At 36.9% G+C, this 20155-nt stretch overlaps 1 protein-coding gene across 1 annotated transcript; it reads right to left on the reverse strand.

Annotated features, from left to right (window-relative positions):
* Positions 1-2487: 2487 nt before the first annotated feature.
* On the reverse strand, positions 2488-20150 carry WDR88 (WD repeat domain 88; the record flags this gene model as incomplete). The annotated part of the gene is given in 12 exon segments (XM_010189968.1): positions 2488-2625; positions 4100-4212; positions 4596-4644; positions 6868-6950; positions 9387-9571; positions 12078-12207; positions 13134-13272; positions 13756-13819; positions 15617-15702; positions 19308-19339; positions 19342-19417; positions 20091-20150. Coding segments are annotated over 12 exon segments (1155 nt in total), but the record flags the coding sequence as incomplete, so codon positions are not given.
* Positions 20151-20155: the final 5 nt, after the last annotated feature.

Consider the following 20155-nt stretch of genomic DNA (forward strand, 5'->3'; position numbering starts at 1 on the left):
CTGCTCTGCGAGACTTACTGCGGAGTGCGTGGCTGTACACCGCACACACGCGTGGACGTTTGGTTTGGTACAACACATGTAAAGACGGAAGGAAAATACATAAATGTCAGCATTTCAAAGATAAACATTTAAGCAAGATTGTTAACGGTTAGGCTCCCGTCCTGCCTTATCCCACAGCGCCTCGACTGCTCAAGGCTCACAGCAGGAGACACCAAGGGAAGATCGAGCCTCAGTTACGTATTGCAATCATCTATAATGATGCAAAAATTAAACCACAATATGCATATGCAGATACTGCTTATGTGCTTTATGGTCGGTGCCCACACGTAACACTAGAGTGCCTCACTAAACACACATGTTCATATAAGCTAAGTAATTAGAAAAAGTGATTTGGGGAGTTTTCTGTAGGGCTAATTAGAAATCTTCACGCAGAACTGATGTTGCTACAGTAGAACGCCTTCCCTCAGGGCCCCAGTGCTCCAACGTGGTACCCGCACAGGGTGCCGAACAAGGCTGCCCCATGCCAAGAGATGGCTGGGGTGGTACCAGGTGGGAATGAGCCATGGATGAATACAGAGCCTGGCCCACAACCCACAGTTACCGGGAAAGGATCATCTCCATGAATAGCCCTGATTACAGGCCTGGAGCATAATCAGAATCTGCAAAACACAGAGATTGCTTTGGCAACTTAACAAGCATCTAAGGCATATTTACAGCCAAATTATAGATGCTATTCAAATAACTCCCAGAAGGGCAGCCATGCTGACTTGGTCTAAAACAGCCTTACAACTTTCTCATCAGGTAAGAACAGGGACTGAGTGAATTAGTCAAACTTCAGGGGTACATGAGCCAGAAAAAAATGCAGATAAATCTCCAACTTATGAATTATCTGTAATTATCACATTCCCCACAAAACCTATGCTGCATACAAATATGGGCCTGCTGCTGTAGAGCTGAAGACAAGCTGACTCAATGGCACCCAAGCACTAAACAGATGATGGTAATGGACAGAAAACACCAATAAGTAATGAAACTTCATGATATTATTAAAACCACAATGTAAAAATTCTTTTTGCCTTGTTTTTCTCAGTATGGGAAACAGAAAGAAGATTAATTCAAAATAAAATTTACAACCTATTCACATTACTAATGCAAAATGAACCAAACCTCTATAGAACAACTGCTTTTTGTCCTGTCTCAGCAGAAAAAAAATGGAGCTTTCATTTTCCGAGCTGAAAGGGGTAAAGAAAGAACTAAAGAACACTTTTAATTCTAATAAAACATTAATTATTCTAGGACTAATCTTTTCTAACATACAGAAATTAGTTCAGTATTACTAACTATAATAAAGCCAAATTAATTCAGCTACAAAATATGCATATTTTATGCCATCTGTTTAAAAAAAAAAACAACAAACATGAGGAGCATAGACACAGCATATTCTTTAGCTTCTGTAACAAAACAATAACATTTAATTAAGGAGTAAAGAGGGGAAAGGAATGCTGGAAAGTTACCACCTAATACTCATTCAAAGCCATACATCTGTACAAAACATACTATTCCCCACAAATATTTTTCATTAAACCTTGGATTCAAGTATAATTGTTGCTACACAAGTCACATAACTTAGACAAGGGAAAAAAACCATCTACCTACTTAGATTTCTTTGTATTCCACAGCTTAGCTGCATTCCAGGCTGTCACATGCCCAGTTCCAACTATTTTCCCCACTTCAAGTTCCTTTTAGAAAGAAATGTTGAAAAGGTTGAAAACACTATTTTTAGGATAAGGCTTCCAAACATTTTGAAACACTTAATCTTTTATTAATTGACATTCTTACATATGCTGAATAGATATAATCCTCTCAGGGTTGCTTCCTACGAAAGGGTAGTAAGAATACCACGCTCCTTGTTGGAGGGAGCCTTTATTACACAGGATTAACTTGTGCTGCATCATGTCCGACAAGAACCACAACTTACCCTCAATGCCTGAAAACTCCTTTACAAATGTTTTGTAAGGCGTACGGCAACAAGTTAGAAAAAAGTTAATGGTCCTATTCATGGTTTTACTCACACAACTTTTTCTAATGTTGACTGACAGCAAAGATTCTTTGTTTGTCATAGTAAAGAAGAATGGTTTATCCAAAGAACATAAGGAAACCTGTCAATAATTTAAATATCCACATATTTTCTTCAGTAAATTGAACTTGGAACTAGTACATTGATTTAAATTTGCTGAAAATTACCCAAAGGACAAGTAAATAATTTTATTCTCTAGTATCATGCAGGATAAAGAATATTTCTACTCCTGGGGATTTCATTCTTTACCCAATACATCACAGCTATTTAATGGATTCATACAATGTATTTTTCGGTTTGTCATACAAAATACTGTGGTAGAGCAAGGTTATAGAGGGAAGTCTTAGCTTCATGTACAGATACTCTATTTATACTTAAATGACTTCACATCCCCAAACCACTAGATTAATTTAAAGATCAGGAGAAACAGAAGGTGGTAATGGCAAAATATTTCTCACTGGAGAAGATGGACGATAGAATACACACTTCGATATCTTTTCAGAGTCACTATGTTGTAGGCATAAGAAAGGTTTTTCACATTCTTCACACTGGTTTAAATATAACAAAAAATGGCAATTCAGTTAATCATCTGTGACAGAGGTGCATTATTTCACCCAAGAAGGTACAGCTCTATATACACACATGTATCTATGCCCGATTTTCAAGATGCCCTGAATGTGTATCACTGTCACAAGCTTGACACAAATGGTGTTGCCCAAAATTAATTCCTGTGATGAGTGGTTTGGAGTTTTTTTCCTGAATAAAAACTACATTTTATGTGAACTCTGATTTTATTTTTTCCAACCAATACAGTACCATACTTTACTTTCTGGGCAGCTTGATGGGTATCCAGTTTTTAGCTGTTCTGTCTTGGTGATAATCACTAGGTGGTTTGGGGCTTTTTTTGTTTACTACTTTTTTTTTTTTTAACCTGACCATTATCTGACTAAAGGAGACATGTACGGGAAAAATACGACAAATTTATACATAAAAATAATTTTAGATTAAATATTAACTTTCTGTAGCAGAAAGAAGTTTTTCTGCTGACCACACACACATAGTCAGGAAGTTTAATCCACTTCTATCATAGTTAACCTAACACTGATTCCCAATTTGCTATTTGTGAAACTGTTTACAAAGTGTGAGACAATTTGAGACTTTCCTAGTTGTTTGGTATGCTTTAAATATTGCTACAACACACAAAAAAAATTCCTTTCTTTGTACCAATTTTAATCATATTCTCCAATTTTTGTTAATTGACACTTTTAGGAACGTACACATTTTCACTGCTGGCACATTTATAAAACTTATTTAAAAGCTTTAAAAGCTGTACACTGCTTTTGAATACCTGCTGTTGAACAGGTATTATTAAGCTTGATAAAATATTATAGAAATAATAAAAAAGTTAGTTCTTTTTCATGTAGTTTAACTTAATGGTTATTGACAAGAATACATACACATACTTATACACAAGATCTTGTAAAGCCACAAAAACAATTGGGGGACTGTAATAAAATGCATGTTTCGATAGCATTAAGCTTGTTAATGTTGTTCTTTCCTAGCATCTATTTATAATTCATGGTTTAGAAGTCAGAATATACAATCTCAGCTTTAAAAAGACACTCTTCAGAATTCATGTAAGCTGATTTATGTCCATGAGCATATGAATAATACCTGCCTTGGTTTAGTAATACTCTTATATAAGCATCCAAGTACTTTACAGAAGCATCAGGTGTGGAAAAAACAACGTATGCTTCTTTTTAAGAGTACACATATGTGACTCTGTTTTCTAAAAACAAAAATGCACCTGTATATGAAAACTGATGTCCTTACCAAAATCAGTTTAAGAAATGAACTGTTATTACTACATTCCACTCCCAAAAATGGATTTGACAATCTTTGCAAATAGCAAACAAAGACAATCAATGTTTTCAGCCTGGAAATCTGGCAGCTTTCCTTTAACATTCACTTTTTCTTTATGAATAAAGTACGAGGTATGGTTAAAAAACAAAGTAATAGAACCTGAGCAGTTTTTGAGCCTCTTGCTTTTCTGATTTCTATCACTGAAGGAATGTGATCCATCTTTTCAATATTCCACAATCTCAAAGTAGAATCCTGAGAAGAAGATGCTATTATTTTGATGTATTTGCATATTACCAAAAGAGTGATTTACATAATTTCCATAAGGATGAAATCTTATCAGATGAGGCCTCTCAATAAGAGAGATAAACTTCACACTTGAATATCATGTCCTTGGAAACAATCTTTAGCAATCTGAAACTGCCCACACATTTTAAAATAACCAAAAATAAACATACTTATCAAATTCTTTCAAAGATCTTCTGTAAATGCTTAAGGTAAATACTGATTACAACTTAGCACTTTTATAACTTGATCATTGTTAAATTTCATTTTAAAAAAGCTAAAAACAAAGGATGGAATAATGACATCCATTTATAAGTTAGCTCCTGAAACCACATGAGGAATTAGTGATTACCTGCGAGGCTGAAAGAATCCCGTTTCTTGTTTTTGCTAATCGCAACATCTGTCACCCAGTCCCAATGACCCTACAGTAAAGCAAAAAGCAAGAAAACCCTATTATTTTTATGACAATAAAACCAACTATTTGTATGATAAATATATTTTGAAATGCAGTGAGAAAAATTATCTAGACTGCCTCATGTACAGTCAAGAAAAAAAATGTTTCTATGAAGTTCATACTTTTCTACATATACCTGAAAACCATGGCTGTTACCATCTCTAGTAAGCAGACCACCAGTTGGAGCACTCGGATGAATGACAGCTACACATCTACCATGGGTTTAAGCTCCATTTAAGCATGGGTCTTTTCTATTTTTTAAACAGTTAAATAAAGTATTGTAGAGAGGGACCTGGCATCTAATACTCATTACCTAAAAAAATTTTGAGTCTGTTTATCATGCAATAATGGAGGGAAGAGCTGTGGGAACAGACAGCAGCTTCCCCCTTGTTTAAGGGAAGGAAACCAGTTCTGAAAGCAGGCCAAGTCAAGCAGATGTATCGGATATCCTCATTCTGACAGCAGCAGCAAAGCTGATTTGAGGTTAACAGCACTGAGCTGGCATAAGACTAGAAACAGGTTAAAATCTAAAATGAATTATTTATTCCAGCTAGGGAGGTTATTAAAGAATGAATGGTATTAACATGGAACATTTCTAGAGTTTAGGAAGGCCCGGTGTCGTTTTGATAGACAAATGCCACACCTGAGAAAAACAATAAAAAGATGAGCATGCATTTTTTCAGCACAGAGTAGTTGTCACACATGCATGCATAAAACAGTTTTAAAGATTGAATCCAATCTTTAAAACAGGTTTTTGAATTTAGTTATGAGTCCAGAATATAATTATACCAAGGCATAGGTACTGAGCTGGAATTCCCCATAGTTACAAAGATATCACCATTTAAACAGATGCTGTCTTTTTAACAGGGAACTGAGTTACTTACAGTGATCGCTGTGAATGGGGAAATTTGCAGTAGCTGTATTATGTAAAGCAGCTGGTGATGCTGGTGGATAATGTGTGCTGTTACTGCTCAAAAGGTTTCATGAGTACAGTTCAAGTTCTGGAGTGTAGGTAAGCTTACATTTAAGATAACACATGTGAGGCACAGGCTTATGTGCTTTCCTGTATGAACAAGCTATCTCAAATGTGACAGCAGTTGAAGCTGTTTTTAAGCTCAAGGTTCTGACGAAAAGTGGTCTTTTCTGAGATCATCCAGGTGGGTTTGTTCATGGGTGTTTTAACTAAGCCTTGAATAGCGTATGCAGTAAGTTAAAAAAAAAAAAAGTCCATTAAAATCATATTTTCATAAGATAGGAAAGAGCCAAGGTTGCAAATCTGAACTCTGATATTGCTTGACTCCTTTGAAATTAATATTTGCAAAATGCATGCACATATGAATACACTTTATAAATACTGTTAATCCTTTTCTTTGACCCATATGTCTGATCGCTAGTTCAAGTCTTGTGGATTGTTTCCACTAAAATGAGAAACAAATGAAAACTGTTGTAATACAATATGGTATGTCTGCAAAAAATAAAGCCATGATGAACTAATGAGAGTTGGACCTTTTTTTTTTAATGCAGGTATTACTTACCGCCTCACATTTTGGGTAGTATTATATAGATATGGAAGAAAAGAGAAGGCTTAGCTCTAAGCAGGGATAGCTAAATACTGAATAGCTACCTCACTTACAGAATTGTCCACCCTAAAAAGTATTGCAGCATGTACCACATCCCCATCACTATGAGCAGTAATGTAAACCATGGAACCAAGAGACTGTGCTAAGCTTGACATCCTCAACACCAATATTTACTTTTTTTGAATGCTTCCCTTTTAATGTACTGTTTCCTGTGGACATAAGCAAGCATGCAAACATACAGATATACAAGAGTGTGGCATTTCAAAATGAATGTAGGCAGTATCCAGGCTCTTGTTACTTGCTGGAATTAAGTCTCCTAAAATACAGGTAGAACTCCATTACATATAATCTTTAAATGAGCTTGCTCGTAAAAATAAAAATGAAATAGCTTATCAACAACTGACTTGACAAAGGTACTATCTTTATAGCTAACGCTGTAAGAATCTACTGTTCTAGCAAATAAAATCACACAAACCCAGGATGTACTCCTACCTGTATCTAAAAAGGATGGGCAAGGGTATTTGTCAGATAATGAAATATACAATGCTTTTAAACCAGCAATACATTTTATACCTTCTCAACAAACTAGTGACAAAATAAGAGCTCAGTACCTTTAAGCTTAGCTTTTTATAGCCTGCATCCATATCCCATATAGCTACAGTTTTGTCATATCCACCAGACACAACAAGTGATGCTGAAATGTAAAATCAGAACACTGTATTTTATCTTTGCTTTGTCATACAGACTAATAAAAGCTCCTCTAACAGTGAGTCAGACTTTATAAAAAAATTGAAACACTTAGCTATTAGTCATGCCTTAACAAGATAGCTGAAGTTCCTTGGCTACTTGCTGTTAATGTTCTTAATTTTGTAATATTAATACATAAATTTAGCAAACATACAACTGAGTGAAAAAAAAGCCATACATGAAAACTTTGTTGACTCAGAAAATTAAGGAGCTATCTTGTTTACAAATTACAATATTGAGAATACTTTCAGAGTTGTTAGGTCAACTATGAATAAAAACAAAAATGCAGAGTTTACTGCAGACAGCACGCTTTCAGATATTCACAAGCCTATCTGCATTTGCATGTCTTCAAGCCACAGGTACAGTTTCCCCATAGAGTTGCTATTTATTTATTTGAGTTGCCTAACTCAGAAGATACTTTTTGTATGACTGCTGATTAACCTGCTGTCAGCAGTTCAGGTGTCGTCTTTACTGGGGTATTCAGATGTGATGTTGCAAAAGAAAACAGCCAATTAGATCAAAATGTACAGAAATTCCCATTAGTTCATCCCCGTGAAGAAACACTGATTTCATGTTGGACTACAAGTTGTCTATGATCTAGTAAAAGTCATGGAACTAAGGCAGTAAGAAATAGCTCCCCACTACTTCCACTCAAATAGACGTGAACTGAAGAGTCTGTTTCTTCCTCCTTCTTCTCCTTTTTATGCAATTACCGTGGAGACATCAAGTTCCACGTGCCAAATTGTCTTGCTAAAACTCATAAATATCATCTACGTTGAACATGGTAGTTTATGTGCTCCATCAGTGTAGCTGAAAACATCCATGAAGTTTTTCAGAAACACATTACTAGCAGATGTTTTTTGGGCTGTGAAGTAACTTTACTTTTGGAGATACTAACAGAAACATACACATTTTCCTAGTTGTTACAGATCAGTACAGTATTTACTGAACACGTTTTTTCAACTAACTAATGTTAGGAGGATATCCACAAGTGCTAAGTTCTTCTAACATAGTATTGTGCTTTTACTTCATTATAATCTTTTTATTGTCACAGCTAAACTGAGGAAGTGTGGTCTAGATAAGCGGGTAGTGAGATGGATTGTGAACTGGTTGAAGGAAAGAAGTCAGAGAGCTGTGATCAATGGGACAGAGTCCAGTTGGAGGCCTGTATCTAGTGGGGTCCCCCATGGGTCTGTACTGGGACCAGCACTATTCAATATATTCGTCAACGACTTGGATGAGTGAACAGAGTGCACTGTCAGCAAGCTTGCTGACGACACAAAACTGGGAGGAGTAGAGGCTGTGCTGCCATTCAGAGAGACCTGGACAGGCTGGAGAGTTGGGTGGTGAAAAATTTAATGAAATTCAACAAGGGCAAGTGTAGAGTCTTGCATCTGGGAAAGAACAACCCCATGTACCAGTATAGGTTGGGGACTGACCGGCTAGGGAGCAGCACAGTGGACAGAGACCTGGGTGTCCTGGTGGACAGCAGGATGACCATGAGCCAGCACTGTGCCCTTGTGGCCAAGAAGGCCAATGGCATCCTGGGGTGTATGAGAAGGGGTGTGTAGAAGCTGTGTTAGTAGGTCAGAGAGGTTCTCCTCCCCATGTGCTCTGCCCTGGTGAGACCGCATCTGGAATATTGTGTCCAGTTCTGGGCCCCTCAGTTCAAGAAGAACAGGGAATTGCTTGAAAGAGTCCAGCGCAGAGCCACAAAGATGATGGAGGGAGTGGAGCATCTCCCTTATGAGGAGCGGCTGAGGGAGCTGGGTCTCTTTAGCTTGGAGAAGAGGAGACTGAGGGGTGACCTCATAAAGTTTATAAATTTGTAAAGGGCGAGTGTCAGGAGGAAGGAGCCAGGCTCTTCTCTGTGATGTCAAATGACAGGACAAGGGGCAATGGGTGCAAGCTGGAGCATAGGAGGTTCAACCTGAACATAAGGAAAATTTTTTTTACTGTAAGGGTGACAGAGCACTGGACCAGGCTGCCCAGAGAGGTTGTGGAGTCTCCTTCTCTGGAGACATTTAAAACCTGCCTGGACATGTTCCGGTGTGACCTGGTCTGGTGATCCTGCTGTGGCAGGGGCGTTGGACTGGATTATCTCTCGAAGTCCCTTCCAACTCCTAACATTTTGTGATTCTGGGATATTATACCTCTTGATGGGTGTATCAATTAAGCAAGTGTTCCAGTTGCCTGGTTAAGACGGAACACAGACCATCAACTTCAATTCACTTATTCACATAGATGTCATTTTCTCATAATTAAACATGTTATCTTGGGAATGATGACTTAATTACCTATATGATTAGTCACTCTTGGTTTATCTGAGATGTCCTGTACATAGGTATCGAGATACATCATGCACTTGTATTAAGATACTCACCATCTTGGCTAAAAATGCAGGAACTAACAGAACCCTCATGTCCTTGGTTCAAAGAAACAGGTTCATGACACCGAAATTCTCCTGGCTTTATATCCCATATTTTTAAGCTTCAGTCCCACAATGCTGTGCACAAGTAATGACCGTCTGAGGTAAAGCAGCAATCTGAGATGGCATTGCTGTGTCCCCTGAAACACAGATAAAAAACAGGGGAAGAGTGAGCTTTTGTAACCATTACAAATCTCTCAAAGAGCCTCCTGCAACACTGAGCACCCTGTCTCCATCCAGTAAAGCATCATAAGCATATTCTGAGTTTTAACCATATGAATAGTTCTGTAAGTCTCTGGAGTTACTTATGAACCCACAGCCAGCATGGGTTTAAATCCACTATTGGATTAGGTCATTTTGCAGGACTGAAAAGTGACCAGCTATTTTGTTGCTGTTGCTGTTGAATGCAGCTTAATAAGAAATTGTTCAGCAGGTACAACACAACCACATTTTACTAAAAGCAAATTACAAAAAAAAATCTCCACCCATTTTTCATTAAATAAATAGCCTTCATCTATCTCTACACGTAAATTTCAACTCAAAAATTCTGTCACTTTTATCCATTTTAGATTAAAGTCTAATTTTGGAAGCAGGGATACCCTTCAGAAAAGAAATCTGGATGTTCCAGAACTGGGCGAGGACTCTAATGCTTCCTGAAATCTGCAGTGGGGAAAGGATTATGAGTATCTCTTATGGGAGACAATGCTGTAAGTCACAGCAATTTAAAAGAAACATTACAGTGTTCCAGGTTGAATTTCCCATCCAAAGTAATTTCTAATCCCTCAAAGACAATTTTATTATAGTATAAAGGCAGACTCTCTCTGTGATTATTGTTTTAAGAAATCAAAGCTAAATTGGTTGATTTTACTTAAAGCCATTGGTATTTTTAACGGTTGATTTGACATCTCTATTGTTGCATACTTCCTTCTTAAAATGATAACATCCTAAATTGATGTAATGCTTTTACTGTATTCCTGGCTTCAGTGTGAGAGATAAGAGTTCAGCACATGAAGGCTCAGGAGATAATACTGAGCAAGGTTTCTGGCCCTGGGCATTACCTTCTTCAAAAGCATGTAAGGAAAAATTATCTCCGTCCTCAGAGAGTGGCCACAATTGGTTCACTGTGAAAATGAAAGTACATCTTGAACTGGGATCCACAGCATCGGTCCTGAATCCAGTCCCATTCTGTACTTCCATTAACAATGTACATAATAAGATATAGTACCGATATGAAATGAAGCTGAAGAGGGTCTGCAGTTATACCAGGGAGAAGATTACAATTCAATATTATGTTCATGAATTGAAGAAATTATCAAGAAAATAAAAGGCTTATAACAATCTCTATAGGAAACAATGCTGTCAACACTGCAGTTTGTAGGAGTGTTACAGTGTTTAATCAGTTACCTAATACGTGTGCTGCCTGATCAGGTCAATATTGTCAAGTCTGACATTCTGTAGTAACATACAAACAATTGACTGCTCAGATAAGGGGTGGTCACAATGGACTACATTACAGTTCTGCCAAAAAAGAAAAAAGAAAAGGATGTAACAAATATTGACTCCTCTTCACCATCATGCCGTCAGAAAAAGGAGTAAATCTCATCCCAGGATGTATGAACACAGGCACATCCACAGAGAAGCATGTAAAAATAATTATTTTTTTTCCCAGTTAGAAGGAATACTGTTTACATTATGGGGCCACATAATTCAAGAAAAATGTGGGCCAACTGGAAAGATCTCAGAGATCAGTAACAAGAATGATCAGTAAAGTAGGAAATAATTAAATATTAAATTATAAGGATGGTTTAATCTACTGAAAAGATGACTCAGCAGATATAATAGAAGTTCTTGCATGTACATAAAAATGTTGAAGAAAACAAGGGAATAATCTGATGTCCATGTCTGAAGCGGATCTAAACACAAACATGCAAGTTTAAACTGCAGCCAAAATAGTCCACCTTAGGAAAACCTTTCTAAAGATCAACACAGTGAGGCAACAGAACAGATTGTCTGGAAGTCTGTGAGGTTTCACTGGAGCTCATTAGGAGCGGAGTAGATCATCCTGTGATTGCTCTGGGGCCCATGAATTTTATGAAGGGCTAAGGTGATCCGGCTGCAGTGCAAAACCTAATTATCACAAAATATTCTGTAAGAACTCATGATTAATTATCAATTCCCAACATCTAAATGTATTTTTTTCCTCTTCCCCTGTATTATTTTTGCTTCGTACCATAATGTTTTTAAAAGCCTCACTAGTCTAAGTAATATTTTATCTCTTCATTCATCAATGATTATACATTTTTCGTAATTAGCAGAAATTAGAACAAGTTTACACTGCAGTACCAAAGTGCACATGCTATCTTCTGCCTCTGTATGTATCCAAGAACCTAGAAGCTCTAAAAAAAACCAACCAACCCAAACTACTAGAAATGCTTACAGCCATCAAATCACAATTTTACAATTAAGTACAGCAGGAAGCTTGAGTGGGTCATTTTGTTCACGCTTTCATATATGTCATTTGCTCCTGTATGACTTTATTTAGTTCAAGAAGTACTGCTCATTTTCTTTCGTACAAGTCTTAGCATAAATGTCAATGATAATTTTCAAATAATGCCACGCATAATTAACTACAGCATTGTTTCTGACTCATTAATTGTAATTGAGGTGGATCGTGTTATCATATCCCATAGCTTTATGGTCTCATCGCATGACACTGAAGTCACTCGTTGGTTATCACGGTCAAAACAATATCTTGTGATAGTGCTTTTGTGATGACCTATACAAAAAACACCAAGTAAGACTATAAGTTATTTTGATGAATTACATGTGGATCACAGAACACAGGTTTGAAAGGCAGAACTACATATAGCTTCTATGCATCAGTCGATTTCCAAACCACTGTAATTTCAAAATCGCTATTTCACTGGCTAGGACACCTCCTCCCTTACCTCTCAATGAGAAAGAGGTCTCATAGTTACTGCAGACAGTGTGAAATACAAACCTGTGCCTAGGCACTCAACATACACAGGTAACATAAATTCATATGCTGCCTTTTAGTAACTTATTTCTCTGCTCCATTCCTGAAAATCAGTCCAGAGTGGCCCCATAATGCCAATGACATTCAACTACTCAGACTCTTAGGGACCACTTAAGCAGGTAATTATACTGCAAGAATGCAAAGAGCTCTATTAAAAGAACATCAACAAAATATGCCCTGATAGTGTCACCCAACAGAGACAGCTCTAATGAAGCTATCAGGATTCATTTGTTGAACTTTTTATTTTTAAACTCAAACAATTCTACTATCAGGCTCTGACTCAGAGGGGCACGTTAAACATATGCCAATTTAACATTTGTAAGACTGCTCATATATTCAGAAACTGATTCTGCAGGAATGGCAAACTCCCTGACCTGCAGTCCTGAGTGGAAGCCTCATGGGACTGAGGTCTCACTAGTGAAATTAACTTCAAAGGGAAATTATGCTTCAAAAATGAATCACTGTTGGTCTAATTTTGTACCATTATCTCCTTTTCCTATTCTGGAAAATACTGAGTTTAATGTCTTACAGATAAGTTTCTTTTGCCTTTCTCAAATAAGGATATTTGAACTGAACTAATTATCTCTTTTTTTTTGGTAAGAAAAACAAAAAACAAAAACCAACCAAGAGCTCCATAAACAAGATGTAGAAGTCTTAACTCTTACCTTGGATATGTGCCACTACTGTTGCACTTACTGCATCAAAAACATATATGGTATTTTCTCTGTCTGAACGAGATACCACATATTTACCATCACAAGAAATATCACATGAACTTACAATGCCTTCATGTTCTACTGTCCACTAAAGAGAAAATAAAAGGTTTTAGAAACATGCTTGAGGGTTAGAGAGAGTTTTACAGCAGACTTTCTATAATCTGTAAGCAGTTCAGAAAGAAGCCTTTAGATATTAGTTTGTTCCGGTGAAAGTTGATAGATATCTTTATATTCAGTTTTCTATTTTTGCATTAGCAATAAACTTAAAATTAGACAAGGCCACCCCGTTCAAATCCTGAAATGTCAATTTAATCAAATGTTGAGATGGGTTATTCATATCATATCCATTTGTATCTGAAATAACTGAGACGTGTTCATCAAGAGACTCACCCAAAATGAAGCAATTATCAATGCGAAAACTAGGACTACAAATGAAGTCTGCCTGCCTGCCCTAACTGTATTGTAATGTGCTAACAAAGAATCTTTTGTTTTCTTATTTATCAACAACAAAGCAATAAATCTGAATGTTACAGCTGTACCTTTTGCAAGATGCATTCTAAAGGATACATACAAGCACTTTTCCTGTTTCCATGTCCCAAGCCTTCACAGTTTTATCATATGATGATGTTACCACTCTAAAAATTATGGAAATGAAATCAGCAATGTTTTCATTTAAAAGAAGACACTTAAAAATAAATGACATTCTGACAATGATTTGGCATCCTCATATTCACAAATTTAAAATAGATTTTTAAAGCCTACAGCAAAAATTATTGCATAGCTTAGTTGAAAAAAGGATATTTCAGATAGAAACTAATAAAAATGTCATGTATGTAATTTTCAGTGCAATCAGTCAACTCAATTTATTAATTTCAACCATTAAAAGATATTTAATAATTTTTAATGTTAGAATAATTTTAAAGCCATTATGATGTCTTTTCTTTAATGAATGCCAAGTGTTCTTGTCAGTAGGGGCTTTTTTGGGATTTTCAGTGGTTATGTTGCTGGGTAACCCTCTACCACACATGCTGCTCTGCACAAACACAAAGCCACATTAGACAACAAAGCTATTCAATAGAGTTTACTAAAACAGGCAGGCTTCCATGAAACGGGACGTAAAAAAAAATTCCTTCACACAGTTTTACTAAAATATTCCCAAATATCTAAAGTAATACTTCCATTTAATTTTACTGGATGTGACAAATATTTTTAGTACAATTATGGCTTTTTATTTTTATTAAGTTCATAAACTGTCACTTTTATGCATTTTGCCCAAGAAACTTGATGCATTAACATTTAACAACTAAAAATATAATTATATTATTAAAATCTTTTCATTTTCTCTGTATGCTTCCTGAAACCAACACAATCCCTGCTCCTAAATGGAAACACATAAATCAAAAGACCACACAAAGTTCATGAACTGGTAACATTTTTGATTGGAAGGCAGTTTCCAGGACCATACATAATGGCATTTTTCTTGCTGTTTAGCAATTTTTAAAAATATACAGAATTGCGATAGGCAGCGTAGCATGTGATCAAAAAACTAATCAGTCAACTCTACAGTCTGATAAAAATTGATTTCAACTATGACTTAATGATAAAATATGCCAGAAATAGTACCCCTGGAGGTACTGCATGACCTACTTAACCGAATGTTAATATATGCTGCAGTTGTTTTAATTATTATGTCCACAGATTGACACTAGATTAAGATGCATTTCTTCTTTAGTTGGCAAGACAGGCTTAATGGAAAGGCTGTAGAATATTAATAAACAATACTGACAGAACTTTTATGAAGGTATAAATCTCACAGACAGATGAACCCCTGAACCGTGGCTAATTCAATGTTGTTCTTTTATACAACTCATATATATCTATATGTATCTTTCAGAACGGATGCCAAAGACATACTTCCAGCCCCCTATAACTCAAGAACAGTATTAAAAAGTTCTTTGCCCTACAAGAGGCCATAATCTATCAGTGTATTCCAACATGCATTTAAGACAATAAAAAGATTCCTGTTTAATTCAGCAGTCATCATGCAAGACAGAAAAGATTCAAGAGCTCCTGTGCAAATTGTAGGTGAGAACAAGGTGAGATTTATGGTAGCTTATGTGGATGAAGGAGTCTGGCAGTAAACAGCCTGCTAGCGTTATGGACAGCATAAATGAAAGTGAAAGGATGGAGAAAAGCAGGAAGAGTGTATGAAGGAAGGGAGATGTAAGAGAAAATGACAACAAAGTGACTTATCGTAGTACATAAAAGTAAACAAAAGAAGTTTGACTTCGATGTAGTACAAGTTAGGAAACCATAGGAAGGATTGAAAAAGTAACTTATTTGTTCTAAATTTTGTACTATTTCCACATGCACTGAAATTGAACCTTGAAATCACAAAAACATCACTTAAAAATAAGATAAAAAATGGTCACCTTCTGTCATGAGGAGTCAAATTGCACTCAGAAACTGGGGCCGTGTGTTCTTCGAAAACTTGAATAGGAAAACCTTTCTCAACATCCTTGAATGAATCCAAATGAGTTTGATTAGGAAGTACTTTGCTAAATTGTTAAAAAATTACAAAACATCACAAAATAAGGGAAACAAAACTTTTGAAATCAGTAAAGTTAGTCTTATTTTAGTTACTCTTACGATCTCAGACTCTTTATTCCATCTTTTCTTTTTAAGACTGACTGAAACAGAGTTCTCCATCTATCGCACCCAGATTTATCTCCTTCCCATAATTCAGAATAGTTTTCACCAGAAACTTCTTGAAGAGCGTTCTCCTTAGACTCTCACATCCATGTCCATAACCAAATCCTGGCAAGTCCTTCTTCATAAACTAATATATAGCTTTCCATTTTCATTCACCGAGTTTAAAGTCACACTCAAGTCCTGCCCTCCCAGCATCCGTTATTGCAACATCATTTTCTTCACAAATGCAGCCTTCCCTGCTTGAATCCCGTGTGCAGTGTTCTTCCACAGCTTTCCCTTTACTGTCTGTACTGTGTCATTCCCTCTGCTTGTGTTCCTTCACTGATTCATTCTCAGTCACAAATGAAAGCCTCTTGTCTTCAAATACAAAGCTCTTTGTGATTTATCCCCAGACATCATCTCCCTTCTGCCCTACCTTTGATGCCAGCCTTTGTCACTCAATTGCTACATTTTCAAAATTTGAGTTCCCCTTTGTCCTTCATGTTTTGAAGGAGTCACCTATAAATAACTAGAAATCTCTCTCAAAATACAAAATCCCACGTTTATGTCTGTTTTGTGATTCCTACAACAGCAATCAACAGATTGCTGAAGTGCTGAGATGATGACCCGTACTGCATTACTGGTTCATTTATCACAGAATCATTTAGGCTGGAAAAGACCTTGAAGATCATTGAGTCCAACCATAAAACTAACACTGTCAATTCACCACTAAACTGTGTCCCTAAGTGCCCCATCTACACAACTTTTAAATACCTCCAGGGATGGTGACTCAACCACTTCCCTGGGCAGCCCGTTCCAATAACTGACAAACCCTTCAGTGAAGATACTTTTCCTAACATCCAATCTAAACCTTCCCTGGTGCAACTTTAGGCCATAACGTTTCTCCATCATCTTCTATCTACTTAGTGCGTTACATGGAGAGTTTTAAGAGATTTCAGGAAGAGACTTTTTGTCATACGTGTATGATGTTCAAAGCATAGTGCAGTCCTAACTCATGAGTAAAGCCTTGAAGTTTAGTAATACAAATAAAAATAGGAATCAAGTTTTACAAATAAAGCACAGTGCCCGACTGTAAAAATAATTAAAAAAAAACAACACAAAAACCCCAAACAAAACAGGAGGGCTGCTGACATGCAGAGTAACTCACAGATTAAAGTATCACAGGATCAGTCATCATACCTTCACCTAGGTACATAATACATTATTAACCAAATAATTTCAATTAGATTTTTGTTTGTGTAAGTACCAAGAGGTTTCAGAATCAGTCTGGAAGCAGGCAACAACCAACCTTCATTGCGTACATGTTCTTTTATTTGTCTTCAATATGAGAATAAAATCTTGCACCTCTGACTACTCCTCCCCTTTTTAACATCAGCTGCCAAGTCTCAAATCTAGTGCTGGTTCCTTACAAAGACTTTCACTTGAAGGAGCTATCCTGCTAACTGGGCACCTCTCAGTAACAGACTTTTATTTTCTGAATGTGTGTCAATGCACTACAGGCCTAACAACTGACACTAGAATCACTAGGAATGTCCTACGACCGAAGAAAAAAAAATAGATCAAAGTTACCATATGTTCTTGTTCTGTTTTTCTGAGTCAAAAAAGCCTTGCAGTCTGAACTGCCCTTCTAGACTTATCTAGTCTGTCTACTGTGCGCCCTATTAATCTTTGGTTTTCAAAAGATGTGTGGACTGTCAGTGAGATACTGTCTGTTCTCAAGAGAAACTTCAAATGCTTTCTCAGTACACTCAGTCACTTGATATCTGGACTTTCAAAGGAAAAAAAAAAAAAAAGGAGAGAACCCCGAAGTGAAATTGTCAGGGCTGGCTGAGCCTCCCGTCACCAAGTCTCCCGTAGTCTCCTGAATTCTAATTACTTCAGCTGTTTCTGCAGAAGAGGAAATAAATTAACATAATCTTGCACGCACCTTGCTATCAGAAAGTTTCCAATACTCAGGCAAGTACTCATAGATAGATTCTGAAAAATAAGTATTGCTCAGAAAGTTTTGAATAAATCTTTCTTAGGTAAAAATTACAAAGGTAAAACTTCTTAGACAGATTAACCCTTCCACACTTTAGGTGAGTGGCACATTATAGCCTTTCCAGCAAAAAAGAACATTCGTTGATCTACTGTCCTTAAAAAAAATAAAATATTATCTTATCATTTTCAGGTCTTGATTTTTGTTTACTTACATGTAAGACAGCAAAATAACATTTTGCTAAAGACAGAAAAATACCCATTCCGGTTCCAAGTTCAAACAAAGCAGGAAAGTTTGGAACTGTCAAGCTGACAGTTATTAAACTGTAAATGTCATGACTAACACTCTGAGATACTTATTTTTATTTCTCCTATCTACAATATTTGTTTAAGATGTGCATGTATTTATTTACTCTGGAACTGATCATTAAAAGACAGGAGTGCCTTCATTCTGGACTTCCTGATTTCTTGGATCTAGCCATCCACAGATCTTGGATAACATAATGGTGCTAACCTGAAAACTGCCTGGACTTTTTACATTTTTGGAGTTTGAGGGTTTTTTCCAGTATGTTTGAAGAAAGGTTTGGATTATGCAGTGCTAGGTTTCTACCACTGGTAAGAAGTCAGCACTTCAGATCCTTTATAAAAACTATTTCATCTGTGTTCATCTCATATTAAGGCATTACTATAACTCATTACCAATTCTTTAATCGAGTCCTGACTGTTCAATACATGCCAGATGTCAATGCCTGCAATCTGTTCAGCACAGGTATGCTGCCATTTGGCTTGCATGAAATTCAAGGGCTCACATAAATATAAGTCTCCAAGCTCTCTTTTAGACTAAATTTAGATTGGATCACCCAGAATCTGTACACTTCCCCAGTTCGGATCTCGCCTCTGCCCTACCCAGGATGGCTGGAACTTTAGAAAAAGCCCAGCTAACTACACTAAACTTGGAGAAGAAAGAAAATAAAGGCTGCAAATCAAGATTTAAATAGAAAGAAAAAACAAATGACAAGTATGAAAACACTGTGGCCATGCTGGTAACAACTGTGTGATCCCTAACTTCTTCTTCTCCTCCAGAAAGAGCCATATGCATAAACAAGACAGAAAAAGGAACTTTCAGGAGAAAAATGAGCTTTATGTATCAACTTACAGTTTTAAAATACTAATAAATTAGAGCTCTGATTCAGTGTATGCTACACATGCTTACAAGGGTCACCCTTTAATATCAAAGAATATGTTCAAAGTATGAAATAGAAGTTTCACTATTTATCTATGACTGCAAAAAATTTACAGTTGCTATTTTTAAACTTCAGTAAAACATCTTCTGAAGGCTCCTTGATGATTCAGTCAATCTTCATGCCTGTATAACATTCCTTTTTTGATTTCAGATTTTTTTTTAAATTTGCTGTTGTAGCTTTCATAACATACCCAGAGCTTCACTGTTCTATCATAAGAGCATAAAGAACTTTTTTGTCCTCACAGCAAAAATGGCAGGAGCTCACTGTACCACTGTGTCCTCTCAGTATTTTAAATTGGATCTGTAAAGGAACAGAACAAAATTTAGGAATATTTTTCCTTGAAATTATTTTTGACAGCTTAGTCCACGAGGGGGAGCATGACAGCAAGAACCAGAGGAGAGTATTTTAAGTTCCACTTGACTGAGAAGAGTCAGAAGAGTTCACATAATTTCCTTGGTACGAGCTTGGAACGCATTTACCCGATCTGGTTGAGAAAGAAAGGCTGGCGGATGTGGATTTTATTTTTATTTTTCTGGAGGAGAATGAGGTTTGGCTTGGCTTTCTTTCCTAATTCTTCTTCCTCTCATGAAAAGTAGTATTTAACTTTAAATCTCATTAAGTCTCTCACAAGGCTTTCAAAACACTTATTTCCTTGTTTCTGGCCCATCAAAGGGCAGCACATCAAGCTCTTAGACCACGTTTTAACCAAGATCACTACAAATTTTGTCAAAGCTATTTTGAAAAGGCTTTTTCTCCCATCATATAGGAGTTTCCTCATGACTGTCCAGCATGCTTTTATGTGACCAAAGCGAACAAAAAATGAGCTGCTGTGAGCATGAACCACACATGAAGTGACAAAGCGCTTTTCAGCCCTCAGCTTTCAGCACCCCCGACTCCCCGCGGGCAGGAGGCCCGGCCTGTCCCAGCCCTCTACGTGTGCCAAGGCCGAGCCCTCCCTCCCTCTCCGGCGTACCTGCGCCGTCGGCTCTTGGTCGCCCCAGCGACCTTCCCCGTGGGTAGGCTTCAGCTCCGGCGGCG

The sequence above is a fragment of the Mesitornis unicolor genome, unplaced genomic scaffold (assembly GCF_000695765.1).
Source record: "Mesitornis unicolor isolate BGI_N332 unplaced genomic scaffold, ASM69576v1 scaffold7118, whole genome shotgun sequence".
Classification (NCBI taxonomy): Eukaryota; Metazoa; Chordata; class Aves; order Mesitornithiformes; family Mesitornithidae; genus Mesitornis; species Mesitornis unicolor.